At 37.6% G+C, this 26,431-nt stretch overlaps 1 protein-coding gene across 1 annotated transcript; it reads left to right on the forward strand.

Moving 5' to 3' along the window:
• Nucleotides 1-1,469: 1,469 nt before the first annotated feature.
• ZNF292 (zinc finger protein 292) lies at nucleotides 1,470-26,329 on the forward strand. The gene is made up of 7 exons (XM_026844915.1): nucleotides 1,470-1,621; nucleotides 2,161-2,239; nucleotides 3,598-3,733; nucleotides 12,560-12,762; nucleotides 15,555-15,691; nucleotides 16,913-17,054; nucleotides 18,733-26,329. The coding sequence occupies exons 3-7, from the start codon at nucleotides 3,616-3,618 to the stop codon at nucleotides 25,891-25,893; spliced, it is 7,761 nt and encodes a 2,586-aa protein (XP_026700716.1). The 5' UTR covers nucleotides 1,470-1,621; nucleotides 2,161-2,239; nucleotides 3,598-3,615; the 3' UTR covers nucleotides 25,894-26,329.
• Nucleotides 26,330-26,431: the final 102 nt, after the last annotated feature.

Genomic DNA, 26,431 nt, shown 5'->3' on the forward strand with positions numbered 1-26,431 from the left:
TATTCGTGAACTGGGTGAGGGGACAGAGTGTATCCTCAGCATGTTTTAAGATGATACCAAATTGACAGGAGCAATCCATGCACAAGAGGTCAGGGAAACTGTTGAGAGGGACATCAATATCCTGGGGGAATGGGCTGACAGGTAGCTCAGCTAAGGCGAGCGCAAAGCTCTGCATGTGGGAGGGGGTTGCCCCATGCTGAAGTAGAGGCTGGTGGCTGGGAACCAGCTCTGTGGATGCCAACCCAGCCATCCTGCTGAACGACCAGCAGTGTACCTGTGCAGCACAGTGCCAGCTACACCCTCAGCTGTGCTAGCAAGAGTGTGGCCAGCAGGTTGAGGGAGGTTAATCCCTTTATTGAGAACATGTGGGACTGCATCTAGGTAGTGGTGGGGGAAAATCCCAATAAAAAGTAGTAAGACTCAGAAACAGGTTGCCCACAGAGACTGTAGATAGAGTCTTTGTCCTTCAGGATACTCACAACTCCATTGGACATGACACCTTATTCTAATGGTCCTGCTTTGAGCAGGGTGTAGGGCAACCAAAATTGCTATCTGTTACTCTGAACTGTCTGCCTGTTACGCCCCCCAAGAAGCAAACAGCAAAATTGATCATCTTAATATGACAAGCTGCAACCTGCTGTAGTGTTGGAGTTAATTTGCAATCTGTTATGCTGCCCCAGGCTTGAGAGCAGAAATCCAGGGAGGGACATGGTTTGCATGCTGACAGGAGAACCTTACTAGCTACTACACCTTAATGTGTGTCTGAGTTCCCTATCCCTGACTGAAATGAATGGAAGCCATTTGTACTTTGGGTGGTAGTGGTTATTCCTTTTGTGTCATGAGTTTTACTTCTAAACCGCTGTTTGTAGGTATTCATGTGGCAAAGTAGGAAAACAGCTTTTTGACGAATGAGTTTTGGGTGTATATATGCTGTCTTTAAAATGCATAGTTCATATTCCTTTTGGGACTATGTAAAAAGTGATACCCTGAAGATAGCTGTATCAGCAAGGTGGTAAGAGAGAGGAAATGTGAACCTGTTCCTGAAAGTAGACAAGTTAAAATAAAGGCTATTACTTTCAAATTTAGTTGCTTTAGATGCTGAACTGTAAAGGTGGATGTCTAAAAAATGAGTTTTCAATCTCTTAATTACGAATTTCTGAAAAGAAGGTATGCATGTTCCCAGATATGCTCTTCAGGCTTTTGTTTTTGGAAAATATGAATGCAAACTGAATTTTATCATGATACCATAGGGGAGAAATGTCAGTCATAACTTTTATATGATAAGAGAATTATTTTTGTGTAGCGTTTAATTTCCAGTTGTTAATGAAGCAATACATTTTAAGGAAAAAAGGCATGTTTTGAAAACATGTAGTTCATACTAAGGAAATAGAGGCGATCATTAAGAAGGGTAGTCTGCTACAGGAGTATAAAACTAAAAACTTAAATTTGTTCCTCTTCCTAAACAGACTTTGCTGGAATATGCAGAAAAGTGGAAAACATCAGAAGACCCTCTGCCCCTGTTAGAGGTGTATACAGTGGCTATCCGAAGTTACGTTAAAGCACGACCTTTTCTTACCTCTGAGTGTGAAAATGTAGCCTTTGTGCTTGAACGTTTAGCACTGTGAGTATGTTTTTCAGTTAAATAACTAAAAATAACTTGTATGGTATTAAATTTTCACTGCCTAAATGCTTTCACAATCTGTAGAAATTCCAAATAGGTTGGGAAGCACCTTCTTTCCTCATAGTGAATGTTGTATGTGAGAGAGAATATATTTGATTGTTGGAAATGGAGCAGTCTTAAGAAGGACTCCTCTGATCTAGGGCAAACTAACATCCCTGGCTTGAAACACTTTGCTACTATTGATCTGCATGCAGTCTGAAAGTGTATCAATTTACACAGGCTTCTACAGGGTTGGACTTCAGTGACCAATCCTTTTTTTTATTTTTTTTTTAATTTTATTGTTAGTGGGTTTTAGAGCCTTTGCTTTTACAGCTTCTGCAAGAGTGTGCATGACCACCTTTTCTTTTATGTTCAGAAAAAACAGACTTTTATGGCTTTAGCATTTGAAACAACTGTTTGGATACTAAAATTAAGAATTGTTGATTATGTATCTTAAAAGCCAAAAATTGCGTCAAATAATATTCCTATTTGCTTTCTAGAAGCTGTATTGAACTTCTACTGTGTCTGCCTCTTGATTTACCTGAAAATAAATGGGAAGAATTTCAGGCTTTTGTACAGGTGAGTTTGATTCATGAAAGAGAGACTTAATAGCTTTTAAGAATGGTTTGAAAACTGAGGGATATTAAGTATGTGACATGTCTGTAGACTTGTTTCCTGGTGGCTGATAAAGATCAAGCCCTTCAGCTGGAAATTCTATGTACTCTGCAGTAATTGCTGTCAGCTGTATCACTTGTCTGTCATAGTTCATACAGCAGCTTTGGAGGAAAAAAATGTTTAGATACTTGTAGGAGAGGTTATGTTTTAAAAGATATTTGTCTATTAGCACTATTCAAAATGAAATAATATTGTATAAGTAATTCTTTACTATTTATGGTTTTAAATTTCAGATTAATTATGAGTGAAAGATTTATCGATACTGCAGGATTGTTAGATCTCCTACAGGGCTCTAGCAGGTTAAGGATTAGAGCTCTGCTTTAAAGAGGGTGTTGAAACTAGTTCTGCCTCTCTGTATTTATCAGAAATATGTAGTGGGAGTTCATGCCTACAGTTTTTTTTAAAAAAAAATGTGGGAGTTAAGGTGAAGGAGGGAATACAGTTACTTCAGGGTTCTCAGCCTAAATAATGTAGGAAGATGCAAGGCTGATTTTTTAGAGTGAATTTTGACTAGCAACTGCCTGATGTAAATCAGTTCTGAAGTGGTGTATTTTGTGCTGGGAACTTCCACAGCCTTCAGAGCAGGTGGAAAAGTAAAAGAAAAGCGAGATGAGCCCTTCTCTTTTTTTTTTTTTTTAGGACTAATGTTAGTTGCACATTGCTGTGCAAGCCACAGATTTTTCAAGGTATTTAATTTTCCCCCAAGCATCCCTCTGTGTCCAGAGTCTATCCTAGTAGCTAAATGCAGTAGAAACTATTTTAATGGATTTTAAGACTCCAGTCTGCCTTCATTATATTTGCATAGAACCATGTGGTGAGGTCTTACAGCTTAAATCTTTCGCCTTTACAAAGATAGCTTTTTTTCAGCGTCTCCAGTGCATAAAAATTGATCTGCTGAAGAGTCTGAAAAAAAGAAGAGTTTAGGCAGCTGGTTCCAGACCAGTACATTACCAGAGAATTTGCCCATCTATTTTTGAAAGGGAGGCCTATTTCAAAATCTAGTTCCAGATTTAAGAAGTAGCCTGTTAACAAATCTCAAGGCAAGTTTGGGGCACTCAGTTTTTTTCTGTTGTTGTTTCTATGCCTAAATCTTAGGTAACAGAGGCAGAAGTAGAACCTATATAGGCTGAATATTAAGATTGTTTTGTTATATATTTAACTCTTTATCTGGTAAAGAGTTTTTTTGACAGAAGGTATAAAGGAGTATAAAAGACACATTTTTTTTATTAACAATACTTTATTTTGTAAAATATATTGTTCAGGTGGCTCATAAGAACTTGATGGAAAACGGCAGCCGGGAACTGCATATTTTAACTACACTTACACAAGAGAAAGGAGTGTGGAAGAACCCAGTGTTGTGTGGTATTCTTTCCCAAGAACAACTGGATCCAGATAAAGGTAAAATTTAAAATGCCGATTGGGATAAAATAAGCTTCATTTTATATTATATTAAAGTGTTATTAAGATATATGGAAGTATTTTGTTGAATATAGTTTATGTAATAATTTATAAGCTATATAAATAAATATACTTGTAAAATTATTTGAATTAAGACAGTATATTCATAGGAATATACAAATAATGTTGGTATTTTGCATAAAATGCCATAACTGGAGGTCTCTTGCTATTTTCTTTATAAGTCATGTGAAGGGAGATTACATACAGGCTATTTTATGATGAGCTAAGGTCAGTACTGGTAGACAAAGATTGACATAAAACAAACAAAAATACTCTTTTTGAGCATCGCATTTACGTAGTTATGAAAGGCAAAGAGGGCTGATAATGAAGATCAATTTAGACCAGTGTTCTGAGAATGGCTAACAGCAGTTGCATAGGGAAGAGTATGATCAGCAAAGGCATACAGTGATATATTCCTGATGTATTATTTCCATTGTTAATTATTTGCAATTCAGAAGTGGAATCCTTATGTTGGAACCATCACAACCAGATGTCTGTGGCAGAGTTACACAGTTCTCATATCAAGTAAAGTAGTTCCTCTTACTGTCTTGCCTCTTTTTAGACTGATGCCTGCTCATTTTGTGTGGTATTCTTTATTTATTAAAAAGCAAACTATTCTTGCATCTTTTAATGAATGCATCTTTTCAGTAAGACATGATTTGTTAGATTGTTGTCGTATCACATCTTCTCTCTTTCGTAGTGTCTTTATTCCATACTGTCTTCTAGCTTTACTGTCTCATTCCTCATATGGAGGACCAAAGGTTTATTCAGCAGTCAACATAGAGCTGTACTGATTTTCCACTTCATTCTACATTCCCTTTATAATGTTTCCTAATACTGGATGTGCTTCTTGACTGAGCAGTGAACCAATTTTTTCTTAAATCTCTCTAGTTTAGTCCCAATTTCTTTCTTAAGGAGTAGTACCTGTTTCAGTGTTAGGATTTTCCCCTAACACACAGACTGTTTTTCTGTATGTATGGTTATGATAGCATTTTTGCCCCTTGATAATCACTTAGACGTTTTTATCAACCTTTCAATTTTGACTGTTGGGCTGATATGGTGTGTAGTCCTTCAGGCTTTTACAGTTGGCATGTTTTTACTACCTTGCTTTTATCAACATGTTTTGTCATCTTATTCTCTATCTCTCTTCCAAATATTTATAAAAATACTGGACAGCAGAAGTCCTGGTACAGATCCTCAGGGAACCCACTGAGAGTTTGTTTTCTTTTTTTCCTTTTAACTTATGATTTATCCACCTCTTTACTACCAAGATAGGTTGGCATCTTTAGGGGGTTTTGAGGGACTTCTTTTAATGTCTTTAGAAAATTAATTGGATCTCCCTTATTCATATTATCATAATTCTGTCAGATAAATCCAGTAAATGTATAATGTGATTTTTTTTTTTTTTTCTTCAAAAGGCGTGGTTACTCTTCCGTAAGATTTGTGTTTTGCTGCTGCTTTTAATAATTTTTATTATGCTTCCAATACAGATTTTGGATTGGTATGCATTTCTCTGAGTCCCCCAGAGTACCCTTTTATTAGCTTCATATCAACCACCTTCTAGTCCTCTTTAGCAGTAAGGTACTTCTAAGAGAGAGATTTAATTAATATTTTACTTGCCTTGTATTTGAGATTTATTAAGAAATCCCTTGTGAATCTGGTTTTGTTGACAATTCAACAAGATTGTCATACTACATATCCAGGGTTTTGTTACTCAGTTAACAAGCTCTTCTCTAGTTATTGTCATCCTCTGTAATACTGCATTGTTTTGTGTCATCATCATGCTAATTTGAAGGGTATTTTAGTAATACCAAAATTCCGTTGCCCAGAGAGCTGGCTTTCTTGTCTGTAATCCACACTCACTGGCTACCACTTACCTCTTCCAGTGGACAACTGTCTCTCAGCAGTCTTCAAGCTTCACTCCACTGTAACAGTCTTTGGAATATTTGTGAACTTCATATACAGGATTTTGGTTTTGTTCTTAATGTTGCCTTTACCGTGTGCTATTTCAAAATTTTCCAGGTACTTAAGTAGTCAGCTTGTTACACTGGGTTGTTATCATTTGGCAGATTTGATGAACTTGGTCTTTGAGTAGTGATTAGCATAAACATTTATCTGTTGGAGATGAAAGAACTAGTTGAGTCTGGAGGCTTTTTTCTTTATCATTTTCTTAAGCTTTTGTTGCCCCTGTTTCAGTTGTTTCTTGTTTGTTTTATTTTGTGTCAGTCTTGATAGTCTTAATTATGATCTATTCAGAATAATTATAACCTATTCAGAATCTTTGACATAACTGGATATCTGAATTTAGGTCAGTGATTGTCTCTTCTAGAAGGCCTCTGTTGACTCCTGAAGGTTTGTTTGCCTCTTGGCATCTCCTGTAGGAAGCACAGCTAGGTGTCTGTTTCATCTGAGACACAGATCCTTTTGAATTGCTCTGTTTTCAAATTGTACAAACTCAGGACATACTGTGAGAGACAACTTCATTTTCTTTGACCACACAGCATAGCTGGTTTGTGCATTTGCTTGACTGTAGTTAGAAGACTTATCTGAACCAGACTATTCTCTTGCTCCCCTAGTTTTGGGAATGGATTGTTGCATGGGTTCCACCTAAATACGATCAGGTAATACTCACCTCCTGTGTTGTTAGGGACACTTCTCTAAGTGCCATGTCATTGCCTTACTCCTGACTGCACTGGGCACAGCTAAGTTTTCTCATGAATGTATGTCTGTAAAGGATTCATGCACTAAGGAAAAGTGAGAGTATGGACACCCAGTTGTTTGAAGCACTGATGAGAACAGGATGTTTGTCACTAATTTATTTGCTGATGGGTATTACTACAAGATGTTCATAGAGTACTATGATATAAAATAGTAAAATCTGTCTTGAAATGTACTGCAGGAACTACGTACATACAGTAGATACAGATTTGTGTTTGTGTGCACAGATAATACCTTCTCACACTGGAAATATTCTCCAGCCACTTGATTTGTCACCTGCTTGGGTTACAAACATTGGCATTGACCTGGATTTTTAGCCCATATCTGACCATCAGTGTTGGGAAACCTGGTTTAAATTACAGATTATGTGCAATAGATGTCACCAAATAAAAAAGAATCTCCTCTTGGGTTCTGTTGTAATACTGATACCCAACTTGAGTTGTTTATGAAGAAAATTTCTCTCTTACCCTTGGAAATAAGACATCAGCATAGTCATTTGGGGCTGTGCTTGTTCCCACAATGCTAATCTGTTTTGTATGGAAGACTAGCCTGGAAATGGGAATTTGGATTCTTAATGAGCTGAGGAATGTATTTTTTCCTATTCTTGACTGGTGACTCCAAAGAGAATTTATTTGCAGAAACTGAACTGTCAGCAGGATCTCTGGATGTCATTTGTGGGCCCCCTAAGTGGACATCTGGAGTTGACAGCACTACTCATGGCTGCCATCTGAGAGATTTCCTGAGAGAAATTCCTTTTGAGTTTCCTGAATATTTTTGGTATTGTCATGGATCAATTTACATTCATTTGAAAAACACCCAGGGGATCTTCCACTCCCTCAGAGCAGTTCAGTGAGAAAAAGAGAGATCCTAGATCCCTCCTCCAGTTCTGCGTTATCTTCTTTGTTTCTTGCTTCTGTCCCTTGCCTGTGTCTTTACCCAAGAGGACCCACAACAATTATGTGACTAGGCCTGCAACTTCTCAAATCAGATTATGATTCTTCAATAATATTAGCTCTCAGGAGCTGTAAACTACTTTCTGTTCATGTGAATTTTCTTCTTTTTCCATCTAAACCTATCTCCTGTGCCTTTAAAACATATCTTATCAAATTTTGAGTTTTGTCTACGTAGCATCGTGGACATTTTAGACTTGAGAGATCACCCAAAGTTATATGATTCTCTTGGGTCACGAAGATAGCAAAGTACCAATCTTCTCAAATAATTTTTCAGAGATCCCTTATGTGCACATCAGTAACACTTTTTGCTGTGGAGCAACACTCAACCAGTTTCCATCGACCTGAGTGGGAACAACTAGCCTCAGTACCAAAGCAGAAGGAAATATGGAAGGATATCATAGACGTGTGAAAATAAAATAGCCACATCATAACGTTCAAGAAGGCAGTATTAGCTGTGATCACTGACTAGTCTGAAAGTAAATGGTTCACTTGCTTTAGCACTCATCAGCTGTTTTCATATTGCTATCAGACATTGCATTGCATTTGCATGTTGACTGGACCCGCTACAACTTCAGGTTTCAGCTGCACAACTGCATTTTCTTCTTGAGATTCCATATGATGAACTAGAAGCACTTGTATTTGGAGAGAAGAATTTTCCATGTTTCTCTGCTTCATTAATTGGTTAGGGAAGGAAACCTTAGTAAAAGTCTTAATTCTTTGCATGGTAGTGGGTCTTTTGTCTTACTGGCCTCTTCCTAAACTACCAGCTAGCTTAATTGGAGATCAAGACTGATATTTATCATGAACTGATGCTGATCTGATTTAATGACAACCAGAATGAATGTTCTTGAAGTTTTGTGACTAACCTGTTCAGCCTTATGCTTAGCTGAAAGTTGAAGTATGGTTTGGGTTATGTGATAGCATATACAATGTTAAAACACTCTACTACTGCACCTCCATCTTCAATTTCTGTCAAGTGTGTCTTGTGCTCTTCAGCATGAACCTGGTTTTCCATCCTCGAGGTTGTCGTTTTCTTGTAGTGATGGTGAAATCTTTTGAAGCAGTCATTGTTATCTCCTCAGATGGTACTGAGGGTGAGTGGAGGAAAAGAAGCTGAGATAACCGTACAAAAAGCCAGGCTGCTTCTGCTTTTTTTTATCTAATTCTGATTATCTTTAGAGATTTAAATCTGGATGCCAGGAATTAAGTTTTTGAATTTTTCATGTTTAAATGTAGTAGCAGACTCCTGAAGTATGTCGCACTGAAAAGAGGATCAAGGATACAACCATCACTGTTCAGAGATTATAAAGCTGGCTAACAGGCGGGTTAGAATTTAAACAGCCAGCATGGAGCTATTTCCAGTAATCAGAACATCTGCCACCAGAAGTCAAATGATACCAGCAGCCTCACTTTTTTTTGGAGGGGAAAAAAAAAAAAAAAAAGTAAGAAAGAAAAAAGTGTTTGCACCCTGGGTATATTCAAAGCAGCCACCTGGAACTTCTTTTACCCTTTCACCAGACAATATACCATCGTAGAAGCATCCAGAATTGGTGCTGCATTCATCAGAATTGTGTTGTTTGCATGAATGATTCTGAGACCCAGCTCCAGGTAAATATGAAAGTATCAAGTACAGTTCAGAGTCACCCATGGTGTGAACGCACATGTGGACTAACACTTGAAGATTAAGAGGTTACTGACTAGTAACTGAAGTTCTTTGAGATGGATAGTCCACATGTACATTCACCTCCTGCCTTCATCCTTATTGGTCAGAGTGAGGTTGAGAAGAAAAACATCTGTGGTAGATTAATCTATACCTGCCCAAGAACTGACAAAGGGTAGAGTTAGTAGGACTGTGAGTGCTTTCAGTAAGGCAAAAATTCTTTGCTTTGTGCTCTCCCAAGTCCTCCAATCAGCCATAATGTGACATACATGTGGACTGTCCACCATAGAGAACTTATTGCTACTAATCTGTGGTTTCTGTTTTCTCTTTTTTTAATTCATGTGTGGTATAAGCATTACCTGTAATAAAAGTTCATAATAGTTCTTGCGGGTTTGACGTGGAATCACTTGGTAGTAAGATCTGAGACTCCAGCTATTGGATTCAAGGGAATAACGGGGAAACTGTCAAAAATATTAGATCCCAGTATCTCCAAGTTTATTTGCCAGTGTTAGTAGATCATAGTGCCATCTGTCAGGGGTCATCTGTCTCTTTTTCTCTCATGTTCTGAATTTTTATTTGAATTTTGCTCATGCCTTGCACAAAGATAAGATTGTGAATTTTAATGAATGGAGGAGTATTGCACAAAACCGACATTTAATAATTCCTCCAAGAATCATGCTACTGATAAAACTGTATCATTCTCATTAAATACTTAAGGTTTTGTGCTCATAGAGGTTAAGTAACTTGTGCTAAAAAAGCATTTTTATCGAGTTATATTTTTTATGGTAAACTAACAATTTATGTGCAGTAACTTATGAAATAGACATTGCACAATAAAATCTGCTTATAAAATGTTAAAAAGAACTCAAAACTTATCCTTGAGACTCTTCCTAACTATAGACTTGCTCTTGCAACCTTGGCACTGTTTCTTGTCTCTGTAATACATAGTTCAGTTACAAAATAAATATAATTAAAACTTGTTTTGAATAAGCTTTCAAATGTTAACTGTAATGATTATAATCACTTGGATTAGAATAAAGACTTAAGAGCTAATATGTAGCTTTAACCCTGAGGTCTTCCTGTATCTTGTTGAGAAGGTAACAGAAAATGTTCCGATGCTTACGCAAGGTATGCTGGCTGAAGCAGTAAACACTAAAGGAAGGGGATTACTGAGGGCTAGGAGATAGAACACAGTCTCTAAAATACTAGATGCGGTAATTATGATAATAAAGCACAGTGAAATGTCTTGGGTTACCAATATAGCTTAAAGTCTAAGGTCTTCCTATATCTTGTTACAGAAATAAGATAAAATGTTCCATTGTTATTCCAGACAGACTAGCTGAGAATAAGCATTGTGGGTGAAAGGATTACTGGTACCTGGTAGGAGGAAGAGCAAGGCTAAAACTATTGAATGTAATTTATCACTGGGTCATTTGTGGGTTGACAAGAGTATGAACGTTTTATATAAGGCATTAGTAATGACATTAAAGGAACATTTATTCTGCTGCTTAAAAGGCACATATGCTGTGATAAACACAAAAATGGTTACCATCTACCAATTGTCTGTTAGTGTGCTCTAGTTTTCCTTTGTTCCTACATGAATAAAAATCTGGTCATATCTTCATCAACATGGAGAGAGGAAGAACGAACTTGTATTTTGACTGAATATTCTTACACATCAGTGAGCCATCACTGATCATTTGTAATAGTGCACAAGGATCCTGAACAAATAACTAACAAGTTGGTTGAAATAATTCAACCATAAATCGGAGAATGCATGAAAGATAATGATGAGGTCTAACAGGCCTGATTTCTGCAAAAGACGGTATTTTCTACCCTAAAATTCTGTGCACTAAAATGATAAAAAAAGAAAACGGTTGACCTAATTTCGATTGCAAGATGGGCTTTTAGTAATATCCTGCATAAGTAGCTAGAAGAAGGAGAAATCATGAGATAAAATGAAAGACAGTCATGAATCAAAAACTAACTAGGATGGGAGGAAGCAAAGAATAAAATGAGATGATCTTTTTTCTTTCAGTAAGCTTCATGTTTGGTATACTAACACTCCAAATAGTTGAAAGGTAATTAATTTTGCAGATGCTGAAATTAATTATTTCATCAAGATGGAACAGGACTTTGAAAGTCAAGAAAATATAAATTAGGCAAATAGGTAACTTGATTCAAGTGAAACTCAAGGGGAGTAAATGAAGAGGAATATAACAAATGTTTCTACCAAGATATGTCAGAAAGTGAGCACTGCAGATGCCCAGATGGTTTCAGGAAGGGGTGAGATGAAACTGCTCAAAGGCTGGAAGAAATCTTATTAGAAAAGATTGAGATTTTACCCTAACATCCAAAGAATGTCATGACTCTGATGTTTTTGAGTAAAGAACTAAAACAAAGAACAGTAGAAAATTATGATGTTTCTAAAAGATGAGGGAATGTGTCATGAAATTAAGATGAGGGTAATTGAAAACCATAAAGCTTTTTCATGTAGTATGTAACTAGCTAGTGGAAACAGTTGTCTTGGAGGGGGAGGGTTGGTGTTAAAAGGATTAAACGAAATCAAATTGTCTCTGTGTCTATACAGTTTTAATTTAATTTTAAGTGTTTTGGTAGTAGTACTGAACCTCATGTTTCAAAGATGAAGAATTTTTGATCTTGAAGATCTGGATGAAATCTGAGATGTATACATAAGAGTAGGAACATTACCCTGTGCTCCCCTTTTTTGTAGGATTCTAACACCTTCCACTGAAGAACCTAGAGTTAAATTGTTAGCATAGACAGCAGAGTTTTAACTCTGGTAGCAGCATATCTACAGAGTACAGTTGACTAAAATACCTGTGTCTTTGAGTTTTAAACTATACACAGTCAAGTGTATACAAGACAAGCATCTTTTTTGTAGGAAATCCTTTTAGCTGAAAAACTTTCAAAGGAGTTTGACTGCATTGTATACATGTGTAATACAAAATATTCAACCCCAATACAAAGAACTTCAGAGGCTTCTACACTCGTCACATCCTTTCATAGCAGAGTCTTTAAAAGGCAACTATTAGCAAAGACATAGCACAAACACGTAAAGAAGGATGTGACTGAGGTGGTTTTGTGTTATTTGTCTTACTGTGGAACTTTAATTAATGGTATCTAAATATTTTAATAAATATATGCTTTCTGAATTGGTTTCATGTGCAGCTATTTTGCAAAAAAATTAGAATGAATTAAAACATGCAAAAGGTCTCCTGTAGGAGGGAATCCTTATAATAAACAAGTACAGTTCTCAGAGACGCTTGTTCTCGTCTGTGCTTTATACTCTTTGTACCTTTTTTGATATGTATAAATTTTAGGGGTTGACCATGAATGAGTAAATGCCATCTGTTAACTCTGTAACCTGTTGTGAAATGTGTATGTAATATTTTGGCTTGTTTTTCTTTGAAGTGAATGAATTTTTAGTGTTTGAAGGCCCTGTTCTGCTGGATATGCGTATTAAGCACCTAATGAAAACGAAGCAATTAACTCAAGCTACTGCCCTGGCAAAACTGTGCTCTGACCATCCAGAAATCAGTGCAAAAGGCAATTTCAAGCAAACCTACCTGGTCTGTCTTTGCTCAGGATCACCAAATGAAAAGCTAATGGAAGAAGTAAGTAAAACATTAAGAACTAATTAGACTTATTTCTTTAATGTTAATAAAGTCATTAATCATAGGCTGGGTTTTTGTAGAGGACATTTTTCTTTTAAAATATGATTAAAATATTTTTGGTATTTTTTTTCTTTTGAGTCACTTTTAAACTGACTAGTAATGATGCAATTAAAACACTTGTGGAAATGTAATATTAAGCCGCTCGTAGGCATTTTCTGGCTCTGCCATAACTTTGATTTTGTTGAAGTATTTTAAAACTGCCTCAGATCCTGTTAGTAAGGAAGATAATGGTTCTCCCACTCTCATTATTTTAACTGTAGCTTTTTGTGTAGAACCTAGTACATAGAATGAGGACCTTTAAATGTTAGTTTCAGTTCAGAGAATAAATATAACCTTTTCTTAACCTAAATGCTTGGGTGAAATTGAAGGTGAAATCAGATATTTGATCTGGCTTGAAATATAAAATCCTTCTTTTTTAAATGTAGAAGTCAAGAGATGACAGCTTTGCTCTTCTGCATTCTTTCAGGTGACATCTTTGTTTCTCACCCCACCCCAAAGCTTTATGACCTTTTTTCCTTCTTAAAGGAAAACTAACTGCAGTTGTCAGCTTTCTTGACTGCATCTCTCTGCTGTCTGTTTGTCATCTTTTTATGTTCATAATAAGTATTAAGCATTTGAAATTGATCTTAAAGGGACGAAAAATATGCAGTGATTAGAGTTGGATAAATTTCCTACCCTGGACATAGACTAAATTCTGACAGCTTCTTACTGGGCATGTTCTTCTAATGCTCAGTAGGATTAGATCAGTTTTACCCTCCCAGCTCTGGCTGCTGTAGGCCCTGCCAGAACAGGCTCAGGGGGAGCTGTGACAGGGCTGTGCAATCTCTTGTTTGTTTGCTGAAGGCTCAATGAAACTTGGATTTTGTGACCCTACAGACGTGCTTCCTTCATTACTCAACCCCACCACACTCCCAAAGCAGGATGGGCTCAGTCAGTGAATGAACTGTGAATCCTGTGGACAAAAGGAACGGGGTAGCCTTGTTTCTTGGGATGCCATAACATAGGGAAAAGTTCAAACCAGATTGTCAGAGAGCCTAATTCAGGTATTTCCAAACACTGGATATCTTGGGTTGCTCAGCTTTACAGCTTCAGCTGCAGCACTGTTTACACTATTACTAACCATTCTGGAAAGTTCATGTATTACCAAATATACTCTTAACATGTCAAGATGGACTTCTGAACTGAGAAGGATAGACATTTCATAATGTGAGAGCAGTAAGAAAATGAGGAAAAAAAGGTAAACTGCTAAGATGGACAGCTCACTCTTTAGTGGTATGGAAATTTTCATATCAATTCAGAATGTGCAGAAAAGTAGCATTTGAGCTCATTTGCAGCTTGGATTAGTCTAATAGGTTCTTCAGTAATGTGAAGAATTCAAATCTGTGGTATGTGAAATGCTAGACTTAAAAGACTTGATGGCGGCTGGACCTGTACAGACCTTTGCTGGAAGCTGGGTCCTATAGGAACTCCAAGAGTTTGGAAAAACATTTCAGAAAAAAAAAATCCCTTTATTGTAAGCTGTTTCCCATATTCTTCCCTAAGCTTTTAACTGATGGTTCCTGTCTGAGATGGAGCACCGAGCAAAGCAGATCTTCAGTCTAAATTGATATTACAGTTATGTTAATCTGTCCTCTCTGAGGTCCTAAGAAATGCAGTTTTCTTGAGAAGATGACTTGAGGTTCTTCAACTCAAGTAATGTTCAGCGAAGTATATTTACAAAGTGTCAATTTGGAGGAAAAAACGAGTTACTGTACTCTACAAAATTGCAGTTTGATTGCTGGACCAATAGCTGGATACCACGGTGCCCAATCAAGCTGTGCTGCCACCTTACCCAAAGACTTAGCTGGATGTTTTGGTGGGCACTTCTGTTTCTTGCTTTGCTTGCATGGTCTTGTGATATCTCAAGAGAGACTTCCAACAGTGATATTGCAATGGTCAAGTTATTCTTCAACTGCCAATGTCAAAAAATAAATACCAGCATGTAATTGTTGCAATTGAACCAGTCTGCTGCAAATCAAAGTAGACAGTAGCTGTTAAGAACAAGCGTGCTAATTCAGTATTGATAAAACTGTCTGTCTAGCACTACTGGGTGACTGTGTTTTTTCCTTTGTTTTGCTACAAAATGAAGTGTTTCCAATGTTGCTTAGGCAAGTAAGTTACACTGCAGAGACCGTAATGCTCTTCTAGAAGAGCATTCAGTTGCCCTGCTTCTTACTGTAGAGTTTCCCTTTTTTATTTATCTTTAATTTTTGTAAAATACTGGCACATTCATGTTAAACTTTTGATTCATTAATTGCCCAGCTATTGCATTAAAACAGTAATAATGTCAGTGACTAGTAAACGGGGTTAGAATTTCAGGTGGTAATCTTTTTGTGTGAGGCTGCAATTTAGTTATAAATTAGCTTATGACAGTTATCATATGGATGTAATAGATATGAATAATCAATGTACTTTAAAATTTTTAAGTGACTGGGACTGTAGAACAATTAAGTCTTCTGTCTGATAAATAAGTTTATATGCACTTTAATAAAACAGTTTTTCTGGTGGCATAATCAGTTTTGACACGCTATCTAGAAACACACCGTTTTGCTTTCAAACTTATCTCTATCTGATAGAGTTAAATACTCACTAAATTCTAAATTACTGTCTTTTTGTATAGGATCAGATGACTGTATGCCTGAAAGTGAAACCACTTTTTTAGTCTTGGTCTTGTTTTCTTTCCTCCCTTCTAGATTGCCGAAGTAGATTGCAAAGATGCTCTAGAAATGATCTGTAACCTAGAATCTGATGGAGATGAAAAAAGTGCTCTGATTTTATGTGCAGCATTTTTATCTCGCCAGCTGCAGCAAGGAGAGATGTACTGTGCCTGGTGAGTTTAAATACTGTCTTCTGTCTAGTGGAACAAAAATTAGTTTAGGGAAGATAGAGCTGATACATAAGCTGTACATTAACTTTTTTTAGCTGATAAAGTCTATGAGCTAAACAGGAAGGAGATAAGGCTCTTGGAAAGCTAGAAAAGAAAAGAAAAGAAAAGGTATTTGACAAGATCAGCTTCCATTATGGGAATTTGAAGGCTGCATATATGATGAGGCGTTTACAAATACCAGTGGCTGGTTAATAATTTTTCTTTACAATAACCTTACACTGTAGAAACAAGGAATTTAATATCTGCAGACAGCTAGTCAGCATTATGTCAACATTTAATGCATAAGTACTGTTCTCATCTGTCCTTATTTCATAACAGTATTTCTTTCTCTAACAGACTTCTAGAAAAGAAGTAGCTCTTTACTACTATAGCCAAAATAATAAGCTAGATGAAGATACTTATTGTTTAGGGCTTGCTTTTGTTAATGTGGGAACAAAGAACTGGTCTTTGTTGGCAAATATTTGAGCTGTTACGGTCTGAATTTCCAACTGTTAACAGTTTGGTTGTACTTCCAAACCTGTATGATTCCTGAAAGATTTGGTCTGTGCACCTCCTCTTTATGTGCAGCAGCAGGAGCATATTTGGTAATGAAGGATTTAGCTTTAGCAGATTCTGCTAAAATTTGGGGGGTTACACCATTCCACAAGGTACTAAATACATTGCACCTAAGGAGGAATGAACTAGTGAGTTACTGTAGATACAGTAATACTGTTTGGCTTTGAGGACTAATTTCTCACTAAATCACAGATGTAACTCAAGAAAAATGTATCTACTACAGAGAAAACCATCCTCCTATAGCTGTTAGTATTTACTAAGAATTCAGAAGTGTAAAATTCCAGTCTGTGAATTGAAGAGTAAACTACTTTGCAATACTCTTTTTTTTTTTCAAGACCACACAATGAGTCTGGAAATTATGTAGCATAAATTGTGGTGATACTAATTTTATTCTGATCTGTCCTTCTGGAATTGAGTCATTGTAATAGTTTTGAAAATTAGATACAATAATGCGGGTATATTAATAAAAGCTTTTCTCCATAAGATAAGGTGTGAATAAATTCACATTCTTTCCCAAAGACAAAATAGAAATTGTTCTCAACCTTGCATTTCTTGTGATCAGATTAGTGGTTGCGTTGCTGGCCCTGAAATATTGTTCTCTTGTTCTAGGGAACTGACTCTTTTCTGGAGTAAACTGCAGCAAAGGGTAGAGCCTTCTATTCAAGTGTATCTAGAGAGATGCCGACAACTTTCTGTGTTAACTAAGACTGTTTATCACATTTTCTTCCTGATTAAAGTAATTAATTCAGAGGTAAGGATACTCCTGAAAGAATATTTTTGGCACTTTTAATGGAACTGTGGTCAGGAAAACTTTTATGAAAGCTGCTTAGACATCCTGTCTCTTTGTGTCGCATCAGCTCTGGGGCAGTCCTAATTGATTTTAGGAAAGGCTGTAGCAACTTCTTTCTGCAGGTAAACTTTAAGTTGATTCATTTTGAATCATTAAAAATTCTTTGTTCCTTTGGGGGAAAAAAAAAAAGATGATAAGCAGAAGAGCTAGAGGCTACAATTGAGATGAAAGTAAACTAAAAGTGAGGTTACAGCCTTCTACTATTCTACATGTTCTCTAAATGAGGTGTTTTCTGTTAGCAGGTCCTAACTTCCTTCTTCATTATTTTCCGTATTTCAGATATTACAGAAAATGGAGAGAAAAAAAAAAAGGAGATGAAATTAAGGCTGTATATTAATATTTTAAGAAAATTACAGAAAGGTTTTTTAAAAAAAAAAACAAAAACAAAAACATAAATCAACTTTTGAATTACAACTAAGAAGGCAGTTTGTTTTGATAAATGAAATTCTTGCCTTTTGTGGACTTAAATCCAGTGTCATATTAAAAGTCTTATCTCAGCTAACCTTGTCATCTGATTTTCCTAGTTTCCTCTCAGTAGTAGTTGCATTATTTAATGTTTATAGCCAAATTGACCTCTTCTGAAAGCTTTTAGTCGGGAGATTTCTATATAACTCAGTGTATTAATTCTAAGAATAAAAATTCCTTTTTTCCTTTTGCAGTGTTCTGCTAGAGCTAATCATGAGCTTCTAATCTTAAAGTTGGTTTTTGCTACAGATTTGAACTAAATTACAGTTAACTTTCGCAGAGGCTTGTGATATTAAGAGCTCTATCTGCTCCATGCCATACCAATTTATCTCTAGCGAGCTGTGGATCATTTCATTGATGGCAGAAATTTGAGACCATGTGGGTAGTAGGTTGTGCATTCATAAATTCACTGGACTTTATTCTCCAGTATGCCGCAGCCTTTCTGTGTATCCTTGGCAGCATAAAGGGACTGTGAAGTGGACATAAACATAATTTACATTGACTGAGTGTATAAATGAGGAAAGACCACATGACCAATGGAACATCTAACTTGTTACTTTCAGTTGGAATGAAGCCATGTGTTCAGCTGAGATCAGTTGATTTTGAAGTGGCATAATTTTAAAAATAAAAATGAACCTTTATACCTTAAGTGATTTCCAAATTACAGATCTTTTTGACAATCATGTGCTTCTCTTACTTTAGCTGTACCACTTTTTGCCAGTCGAATTCTACCTAGTGTTAACTTAATGCTCCATAGAAGCTCATATCAAATAACTGTGACACAACTGGCAGGCTTTATTTCATGGGAAAGGCTCAATATTACTCTAATGTAAACTGAACACCTCTAACATATGGTCCTAACGTCCTCAAACTAGACAGAACACACTATTAATTTGTGGTTCAGTTGTATGTAAACATATCTTTCTAGCAGCATGAAGGCAAATTATGCGACTAAAGGTATAGCATCTAAAGATTAATGTTTCTTAAAGTAGAAAGTATTATAAACTGCAGGTGCATTTTTCTGACACTTGGGGTTGAATAATGATATCCTTTATTTACAAATATAGCAAGGGTTATGATAAGCTGCCTTACTAAAATCAGTCTTGCTTTACAGATCGACGGTGCTGGACTTGCAACCTGCATTGAACTGTGCGTGAAAGCGTTGCGCTTGGAGTCTAGTGAAAATACAGATGTCAAGATATCTATTTGCAAGACTATCTCCTGCTTGCTACCAGATGATTTGGAGGTTAAACGTGCTTGTCAGCTGAGTGAATTTCTTCTCGAACCCACTGTGGATGCATATTATGCTGTTGAAATGCTATATAATCAGCCTGACCAGAAGTATGATGAAGAGAATCTTCCGATACCAAATTCTTTGCGCTGTGAGCTCTTACTTGTACTGAAAACTCAGTGGCCTTTTGATCCAGAATTCTGGGACTGGAAAACTCTCAAGCGTCAGTGTCTGGCACTGATGGGAGAGGAGGCATCCATCGTGTCATCAATAGATGAACTAAACGATAGTGAAGTTTATGAGAAGGTTGAGGATTGCCAAGAAGAGACTAAAGAAACTTCTGTGAATGGGCTTGCTGGCACTTTTGATGAAGCTACTAGCCTTCTTAAGGGTATTGGAGATGAAAAGCAGAAAAAGAGAGAAATTAAAAAACTGAGAGAGAGGGGGTTCATATCAGCTAGATTTAGGAACTGGCAAGCTTATATGCAGTATTGTGTGTTATGCGACAAAGAATTCCTAGGTCATAGAATAGTTAGGCATGCACAGAAACATTATAAAGATGGAATTTACAGTTGCCCTATTTGTGCCCAAAATTTTAATTCTAAAGAAAACTTTGTTCCCCATGTAACTTTTCATGTTAAAAAATCCAGCAAAGAGAGACTGGCTGCTATGAAACCACTGAGAAGACTGGGAAGACCACCTAAAATAGCAACTGCCAACGAGAATCAGAAAACTCATTCTGTATCCAAACAGGAGCAGCGACCCATTAAGAAGAACAGTCTCTACTCAACAGACTTCATTGTGTTTAATGATAACGATGGCTCAGATGATGAGAATGATGACAAAGATAAACCTTACATACCAGAGATAGTGCCAGTTCAAAAGCCACTACCTGTTAATGAATTTACCTGCCCTGTAACATTTTGTAAAAAGGGCTTTAAATATTTTAAAAATCTAATAGCACATGCAAAGGGGCATAAAGATAATGAAGAAGCTAAACGTTTTCTTGAAATGCAAAGCAAAAAAGTGATTTGCCAGTACTGTAGACGACATTTTGTAAGCGTTACTCACCTGAACGATCATTTGCAAATGCACTGTGGCAGCAAGCCTTATATCTGCATACAGATGAAATGTAAGGCTGGTTTTAACAGTTACGCTGAACTGCTGACACACAGGAAAGAGCATCAAGTCTTCAGAGCAAAGTGTATGTTTCCTAAATGTGGCAGAGTGTTTTCTGAAGCCTATTTACTCTACGATCACGAAGCACAACACTATAATACCTATACCTGCAAATTCACAGGCTGTGGAAAAGTATACCGTTGTCAGAATGAACTGGAAAAGCACGTTGACGATCACAACAAGCAGCCTGAAAAAGTGCAACAGCCTGAGAGCCAGACTAATCAGCCTGATTTAAGTCAACCTTCTAAAGCTAATGAAAATACCGATGGAGTTGCTGTTAAAGAGGAACTGACATCTCCTCTGGCTGACAACCAAACTAGTTTTACCGAAGGAGAAAACGTTGTCTGGAATCAAATCAAACCAGAACCAGCAGGGAATGAAAGTGTAAATGCATCAGTGAGTATATCAGAGCAAAGCGATTCCTTGCCTAATGCTGGTTCAGAGCAGTCTCCTATGGGTTCAGTGAAGACAGAAGTGGTAATTCCAGCAAGCAGCATTAAGGTGCCAGCTGTTAACCAGAAGATCCGAGATAACTTTGTAAAAAGAGGTAAATTGGCTGCTGCTGCTAGCAAAGTAGATACCACTAAACCTGGAGCCCAGCAGTTGTGCTCATCAGTTGACTCTTGTCTTCCAGTTTCCCAAGAGAGAAAGGAAGAAGACTGCCTCAGTCAGACTCAGAATATTCAAACTGTTTCTGTGACCTCAGACACATTAAAAGCAGAAGACCTTGAGTCGAAAAGCTTAGAAAGACAAGTGAGCATTGTAAATCCATTCAGTGTGCAGAATCAGGCAGGATATCGAAACAATGTACCCATTTCCAAACTTGAAATTGAAGACAGTATTAAGGCTGCAGCTAATCTATATAACCTGCCTTTAAAAACTTTAGAAAGTATTACATTTATTCCTTCACAGCCTAATATAAATAGCTCTTTAGTTCAAACTGTGTCACCAGCAGCCCCAGTTCAGAAATTTAATTGTCAGGTTGAGGGGTGCACTCGAACATACAACTCATCACAGAGCATTGGCAAACATATGAAGGCAGCACACCCTGACCAATATGCTGCTTTTAAAATGCAGCGTAAAAACAAGAAACCACGAAAATCCAGCAATCTGCAAAACGTGCCGAACGATGGGAAGATTGTATATCTTATGCCATCACAAGTGGGTAATCCCAGTGGTGCTTCTTTTACTACACAGAACAAATCTAATTTGAATCCCACCTGTTCCAGTCAAGTGCAACAAGTCTCAAGTACACTTTTCCCAACCCACCTAGAAAATTTGTCCAGTCCAATGTTGCCTGTAATGGAAAGTGTCATAAATCCAAGTTTGTCTACTCGTATTAAAAGTGAGCCTGAGAGTGTTTTATGTTCACAAATGGAAAATCTGTCTGGTGCAAATTTGCCTTCCCAGTTGGATGATCTGGCAAAAACAGTTATGCCTCTGAATATTGATGGCAGCTCAGATCCTTTTCTTCCTTTGCCTGCAGAAAATGGTCCAATGTCTCTCTTTCCTTCATCAGCAGAGAATCCTCCGAATTCAGTCTTCTCACAACTGGAAAATAACACAAATAACTTTTCATCACAACTAGAAGGAAACACTACTTCTGCTTTCCCAAAAGAGGAAACTGTTGATCAAATATTTCCCTCACGATTGAGTAATGAAAACAATTTCAATGAAACTAGTACTCAACATCCAGCTTCAGAGAAGGTGAAAAAAGATCGTGGCCGGGGCCCAAATGGGAAAGAAAGGAAGCCAAAACATAACAAGCGGGCAAAGTGGCCAGCAATAATTAGGGATGGCAAATTTATCTGTAGCAGGTGTTTCAGAGTTTTCACTAATCCTAGATCACTTGGTGGTCACTTATCTAAGAGGTCTTACTGTAAGCCCCTTGAAGGATCAGAAATTTCTCAAGAAGCTCTGCAGGCTAATGGACAGTCTTTGCTTGCCAGTATGATTCTTTCCTCAAATTCATTAAACTTGCAGCAACCCCAGGAGTCTGCCTTCAATCCAGAGACGTGTTTTAAAGATCCATCATTCCTCCAGTTACTTGCAGCTGAAAATCGTTCCACAGCCTTACTGCAGACTATGTTTCCACGGGCCAGTGTGACTAACTTTAATAACGGTGGGAATGAGGAAGGAAATCAAATTATAAAACAAACCTTGGAGACTGCAGGCATCCCAAATACGTTTGATAACACAGAAGTACTTCCACATGTAGTTACAACAAGTTGTGTCACTGGTACAACTCAGATAAATGCAGCTGTTCTCCCCAACTCAACTGCGTCCCCTCTGCTGCAGACAGTCTGTAACCCCAGTACCCTGCTAACAGACCAAAACAGGACCCTCAATGCCAAAATTCCTCCAATAAATGAATGCAAGAGTTTGCCTGGCTTTGCAACAGAAGGCTTAATGTTAAAGACTGTTGAAAATGGCTTAGGTCCTAGCTCATTTTCTAATACTGTTGCAGCAGCACAAAACTTCACAGGGAACAGTTCACGAGTTTCAGTTATAAGTAGTCCCAAGAATTCAGGATCAAGCAACTTGAATAAGAAGGGAACCAGTGCTTCAAAGAGGAAGAGAAAATCAACTGCGCCCTTGCTTGCACCCAATACGTCTCAGAAAGTAGTAGTAGATAATACAACAGTGGGACTTCTGGTGAAAAGCACTGAAGGAAAAGTGCAAATACAGGGAGAAAGTTTTCAGTCCAACTTGGTGGCAAATTGTGGCTCTCAAGCAGTGGTGGAAAATCTCACACAGAAACTCAATAATGTTGACAATCAGTTATTCATGGCCAGTATCAAAGAGAACTTCAAAACAAATCTCGAAGCTCATACAACACTACCCCCTTTAACAGTAAAAACTGAAAATGGGGATTCCCAAATGATGGCAGTGAATTCTTGTGTGCAAGGAAATTCGGAGGAACAGATTTCAGAAGACAATGTTATGCAGAACTTTGAGAAAACCCTGGAAATAATTAAAACTGCTATGAATTCACAGATACTTGAGGTGAAAACTGAAATTCAGGATCCTGTTGCTGCTTCAGAACAGACCTCACAAGTAAATAATGCACAGACTTCTTTGGGAAATTCTACACATGGTATAAAGCTACCCACTCCTGCACAGTTTGTCATGCATGCGGGGAACGTCACTGCTGCAAAGAGTAGCTCTACTCAGTCTGAGACAACACAAAAGGATGATATTCAAATGCTGGAAATTTTGGAGGGCTTGCAAAAACTGAAACTAGAAAATGATCCACCCGTTCAGGTCTCTGAGACTGTTTCCCAGTGTCCTCCAGCAGATACACTAGCACCAGCAGTTCCTGTTGTGTCCACAGAAAATAAACCCCTCATCCAGATATCTTCAGAGGCGAGTAACATTCAGTTTAGTGATAAAGTCAATAAGCCTTTTGTATGTCAGGATCCAGGCTGCAATTATAGTGCTATGACAAAAGACGCATTATTTAAACACTATGGCAAGGTTCATCAGTACACTGCAGAAATGATACTAGAAATTAAGAAACATCAACTGAAGTATGCCCCGTTCAAATGTGTTGTAGCTACCTGTCCAAAAACATTCACAAGAAACTCTAATCTCCGAGCACACTGTCAGCTTGTACATCATTTTACGACAGAGGAGATGGTAAAATTAAAAATTAAAAGGCCTTATGGCAGAAGGTCTCAAAATGAAACTGTAAACACAGCCCCACGACCTGTTGAAATAAAAACTTTGCCAACACTAATAGTAGAAAACAAAACTCCAGCTCTCTTGGTCAAAGAAGCTCAAGTAAAGGAAGTTGTAGAGCCTGTAAAAGTATTGGAAAAACTACCAGAAATTAATATTCCTGAAAAACTGGAAAAACCTCCCCAGGCGGTTTCTGTTCCACCAGAGCAGCATAATGCAGCCTCTTTTGGTAGTACACAGGCACAACCCAAAGTATGCAAGGCTAGGCGGTACAGAAAGGAAAAAGAGGAGAGAAAACGTAGGAAGCCTGTAACAAAATCTCTGGAATTTCCCACTAGATACAGCCCTTATAGACCATACCGGTGCGTCCATCAGGGCTGCTTCGCAGCTTTTACGATACAACAAAACCTAATCCTTCATTACCAAGCTGTGCACAAATCGGACCTCCCTGCCTTCTCTGCCGAAGTGGAAGAGGAGAATGAGCTAGGCAAAGAGGAACGCGATGAGGTGGAAACCAAACCTGCCATTAGAGAGTTCAGGTGTGAGGTGAATGATTGCTCACGCATCTTCCAGGAAGTTACCAGCTTGATACAGCATTATATGAAGCTTCATGACATGACCCCAGAGCAAATTGGAAACATGAAATTGGCTCCAGAGACCGGAAGGTTTTCTTGTGATCAGTCTCAATGTAAGTCTTCGTTTACAGCATATCTTAACTACATTGTACATCTTGAGGCAGATCACGGTATTAAGATAAGGCCAAACAAAGTAGAAGATGACGGTGTATTCAAGTGTGACTGTGAAGGCTGTGACCGTATTTATGCTACTAGGTCTAACCTCTTGAGGCATATTTTTAACAAACATAATGACAAGCATAAAGATCATCTAATAAGACCCAGGAGACTGACCCCAGGTCAGGAAAACATTTCAAGCAAAGCAAATCAGGAGAAACCACTGAAGTCCAAACAGAGAGGACTAAAAAACAGATCAGGAAAAGAAGGTAACAGGCTGTCAGTGAAACCAAAACGAAAGAAGAGTGTGAACTTGGAAAACAAAAACTCAAAAGGAATGCAAGTTCAAGAAAATAAGGCTTATTCACTGAAACGTGGCAAGCATGTGTATTCAATAAAGGCTAGAAATGATGCCTTATCAGAATGTACGAGCAGGTTCATAACTCAGTATCCGTGTATGATAAAGGGATGTTCATCCGTAGTTACAAGTGAAAGTAACATCATAAGGCATTATAAATGTCATAAGCTGTCCAAAGCATTTACTTCCCAACACCGAAATCTTCTTATTGTATCTAAAAAGCTCTCTGTCTCACAAGTAAAGGAATCTTCTTGTGAGCAAGAGGAGACTGATAAAAAGAGTGATGTGAAAGAGCCCGAACCAAGTTTGATAGCAAGCAATAATGATTCAAGCACATCTACGTTACCACAAAAGGAAACTGAAAAAGGTGAGAAGGATGAGGTGGATGAGCTAACAGAACTATTCATTACTAAACTGATTAACGAAGATTGCTCAAGTGCTGAAAATCAAGCAAAAATCTCTTCCAGTGTAAATAGTGACTTGCAGGAAACCAGCTCCTGCCCCTCAGAGAAGCAAAAATCAAACAACTTAAAAAGAGCAAACAAAGAAAAAAATGTATCTCAGAATAAGAGGAGGAGAACTGAAAAAACTGAGGAAGTACTGCCTGTTGACGTGAGTAGCATGCACAGGGAGGAAGAGACTGCTGTCGCCATTCAAACGGCTGAAGAGCAACCTGCAGCTTTTGACTGGAGCTCTTTTAAGCCGATGGGTTTTGAAGTGTCATTCCTCAAGTTCCTTGAAGAGTCTGCTGTGAAACAAAAGAACACCGAAAGAGACTACCATAGTGGTGGAACCAAAAAAGGATCCCATTCAAACTCACGAAAATCCACTGAGAAGACCTCCGTAGCAAGTAGTAATGTCACTTGGTCATGTTCTGAAACTGAAACCCTTGTACCGTTTGCCAACCCATCACAGCTTCCATGTGGTGATAACATGAAGATAGTTTTAGACAAGACATTTAAAGACTGCACTGAGTGTGTGTTGAAGCAACTTCAGGAAATGAAACCTACTGTCAGTTTGAGAAAGCTCGAAGGACGTTGGGAGGATAATCCAGAGGTTACAGCTGCAAAAGTAATTGTTATGAGTACCGAGTAAGGGGAGTGAAAATACTGAAAACCTATTGTGTTTAACCGTGACCTTTAATAAAATTTATTTTGAATTGGAAGCCATCAAGCATGCTAGTAACTGTGGAGCTCTTTTATTTCGAAGTGATTTAATCTAGCAAAAAACATGACATGAGTCATGTAAATGTCTTATTTGCTTTTATCCCTATGGGACTTGAAGAACAGAGTAATTGCTTCAGTTTTGTAAATACTCGATCAAAACCTCAACTTTCTATCAGATTGTCCTTTCCATGAACTAAATCTTTGTGAGTTGTCTGTGATTGGTATCTTTCACCAGGTCACTGCTCATGTATAACAGCACTCTTTATTTGTAGATACATTTTTTTTGTATATATTTATTATTGTAAATCATTTGCTGCCACCAGCAGTCTGTAAGTCTAAACTATTAAATGACACATTTATATTCGGAATTTTAATTTGTAACTAAGTGAGCAAGTTTTTAAAACTGTCCTTTAGTCATTTTAAATTAAGAACTTTTGAACTAAAACTAGCTAAGTCTGCCATATCCA

The sequence above is a fragment of the Athene cunicularia genome (assembly GCF_003259725.1).
Source record: "Athene cunicularia isolate RWA chromosome 3 unlocalized genomic scaffold, athCun1 chr3_part1, whole genome shotgun sequence".
Taxonomy (NCBI): domain Eukaryota; kingdom Metazoa; phylum Chordata; class Aves; order Strigiformes; family Strigidae; genus Athene; species Athene cunicularia.

Coding starts and splice junctions, on each gene's coding strand:
- ZNF292 (XM_026844915.1), top strand. CDS start 3,616: ATGGAAAACGGCAGCCGGGAACTGCATATTTTAACTACACTTACACAA. Junction 3,734..12,559: donor ACAACTGGATCCAGATAAAG/GTAAAATTTAAA, acceptor TTTTCTTTGAAG/TGAATGAATTTTTAGTGTTT. Junction 17,055..18,732: donor TTAAAGTAATTAATTCAGAG/GTAAGGATACTC, acceptor CTTGCTTTACAG/ATCGACGGTGCTGGACTTGC.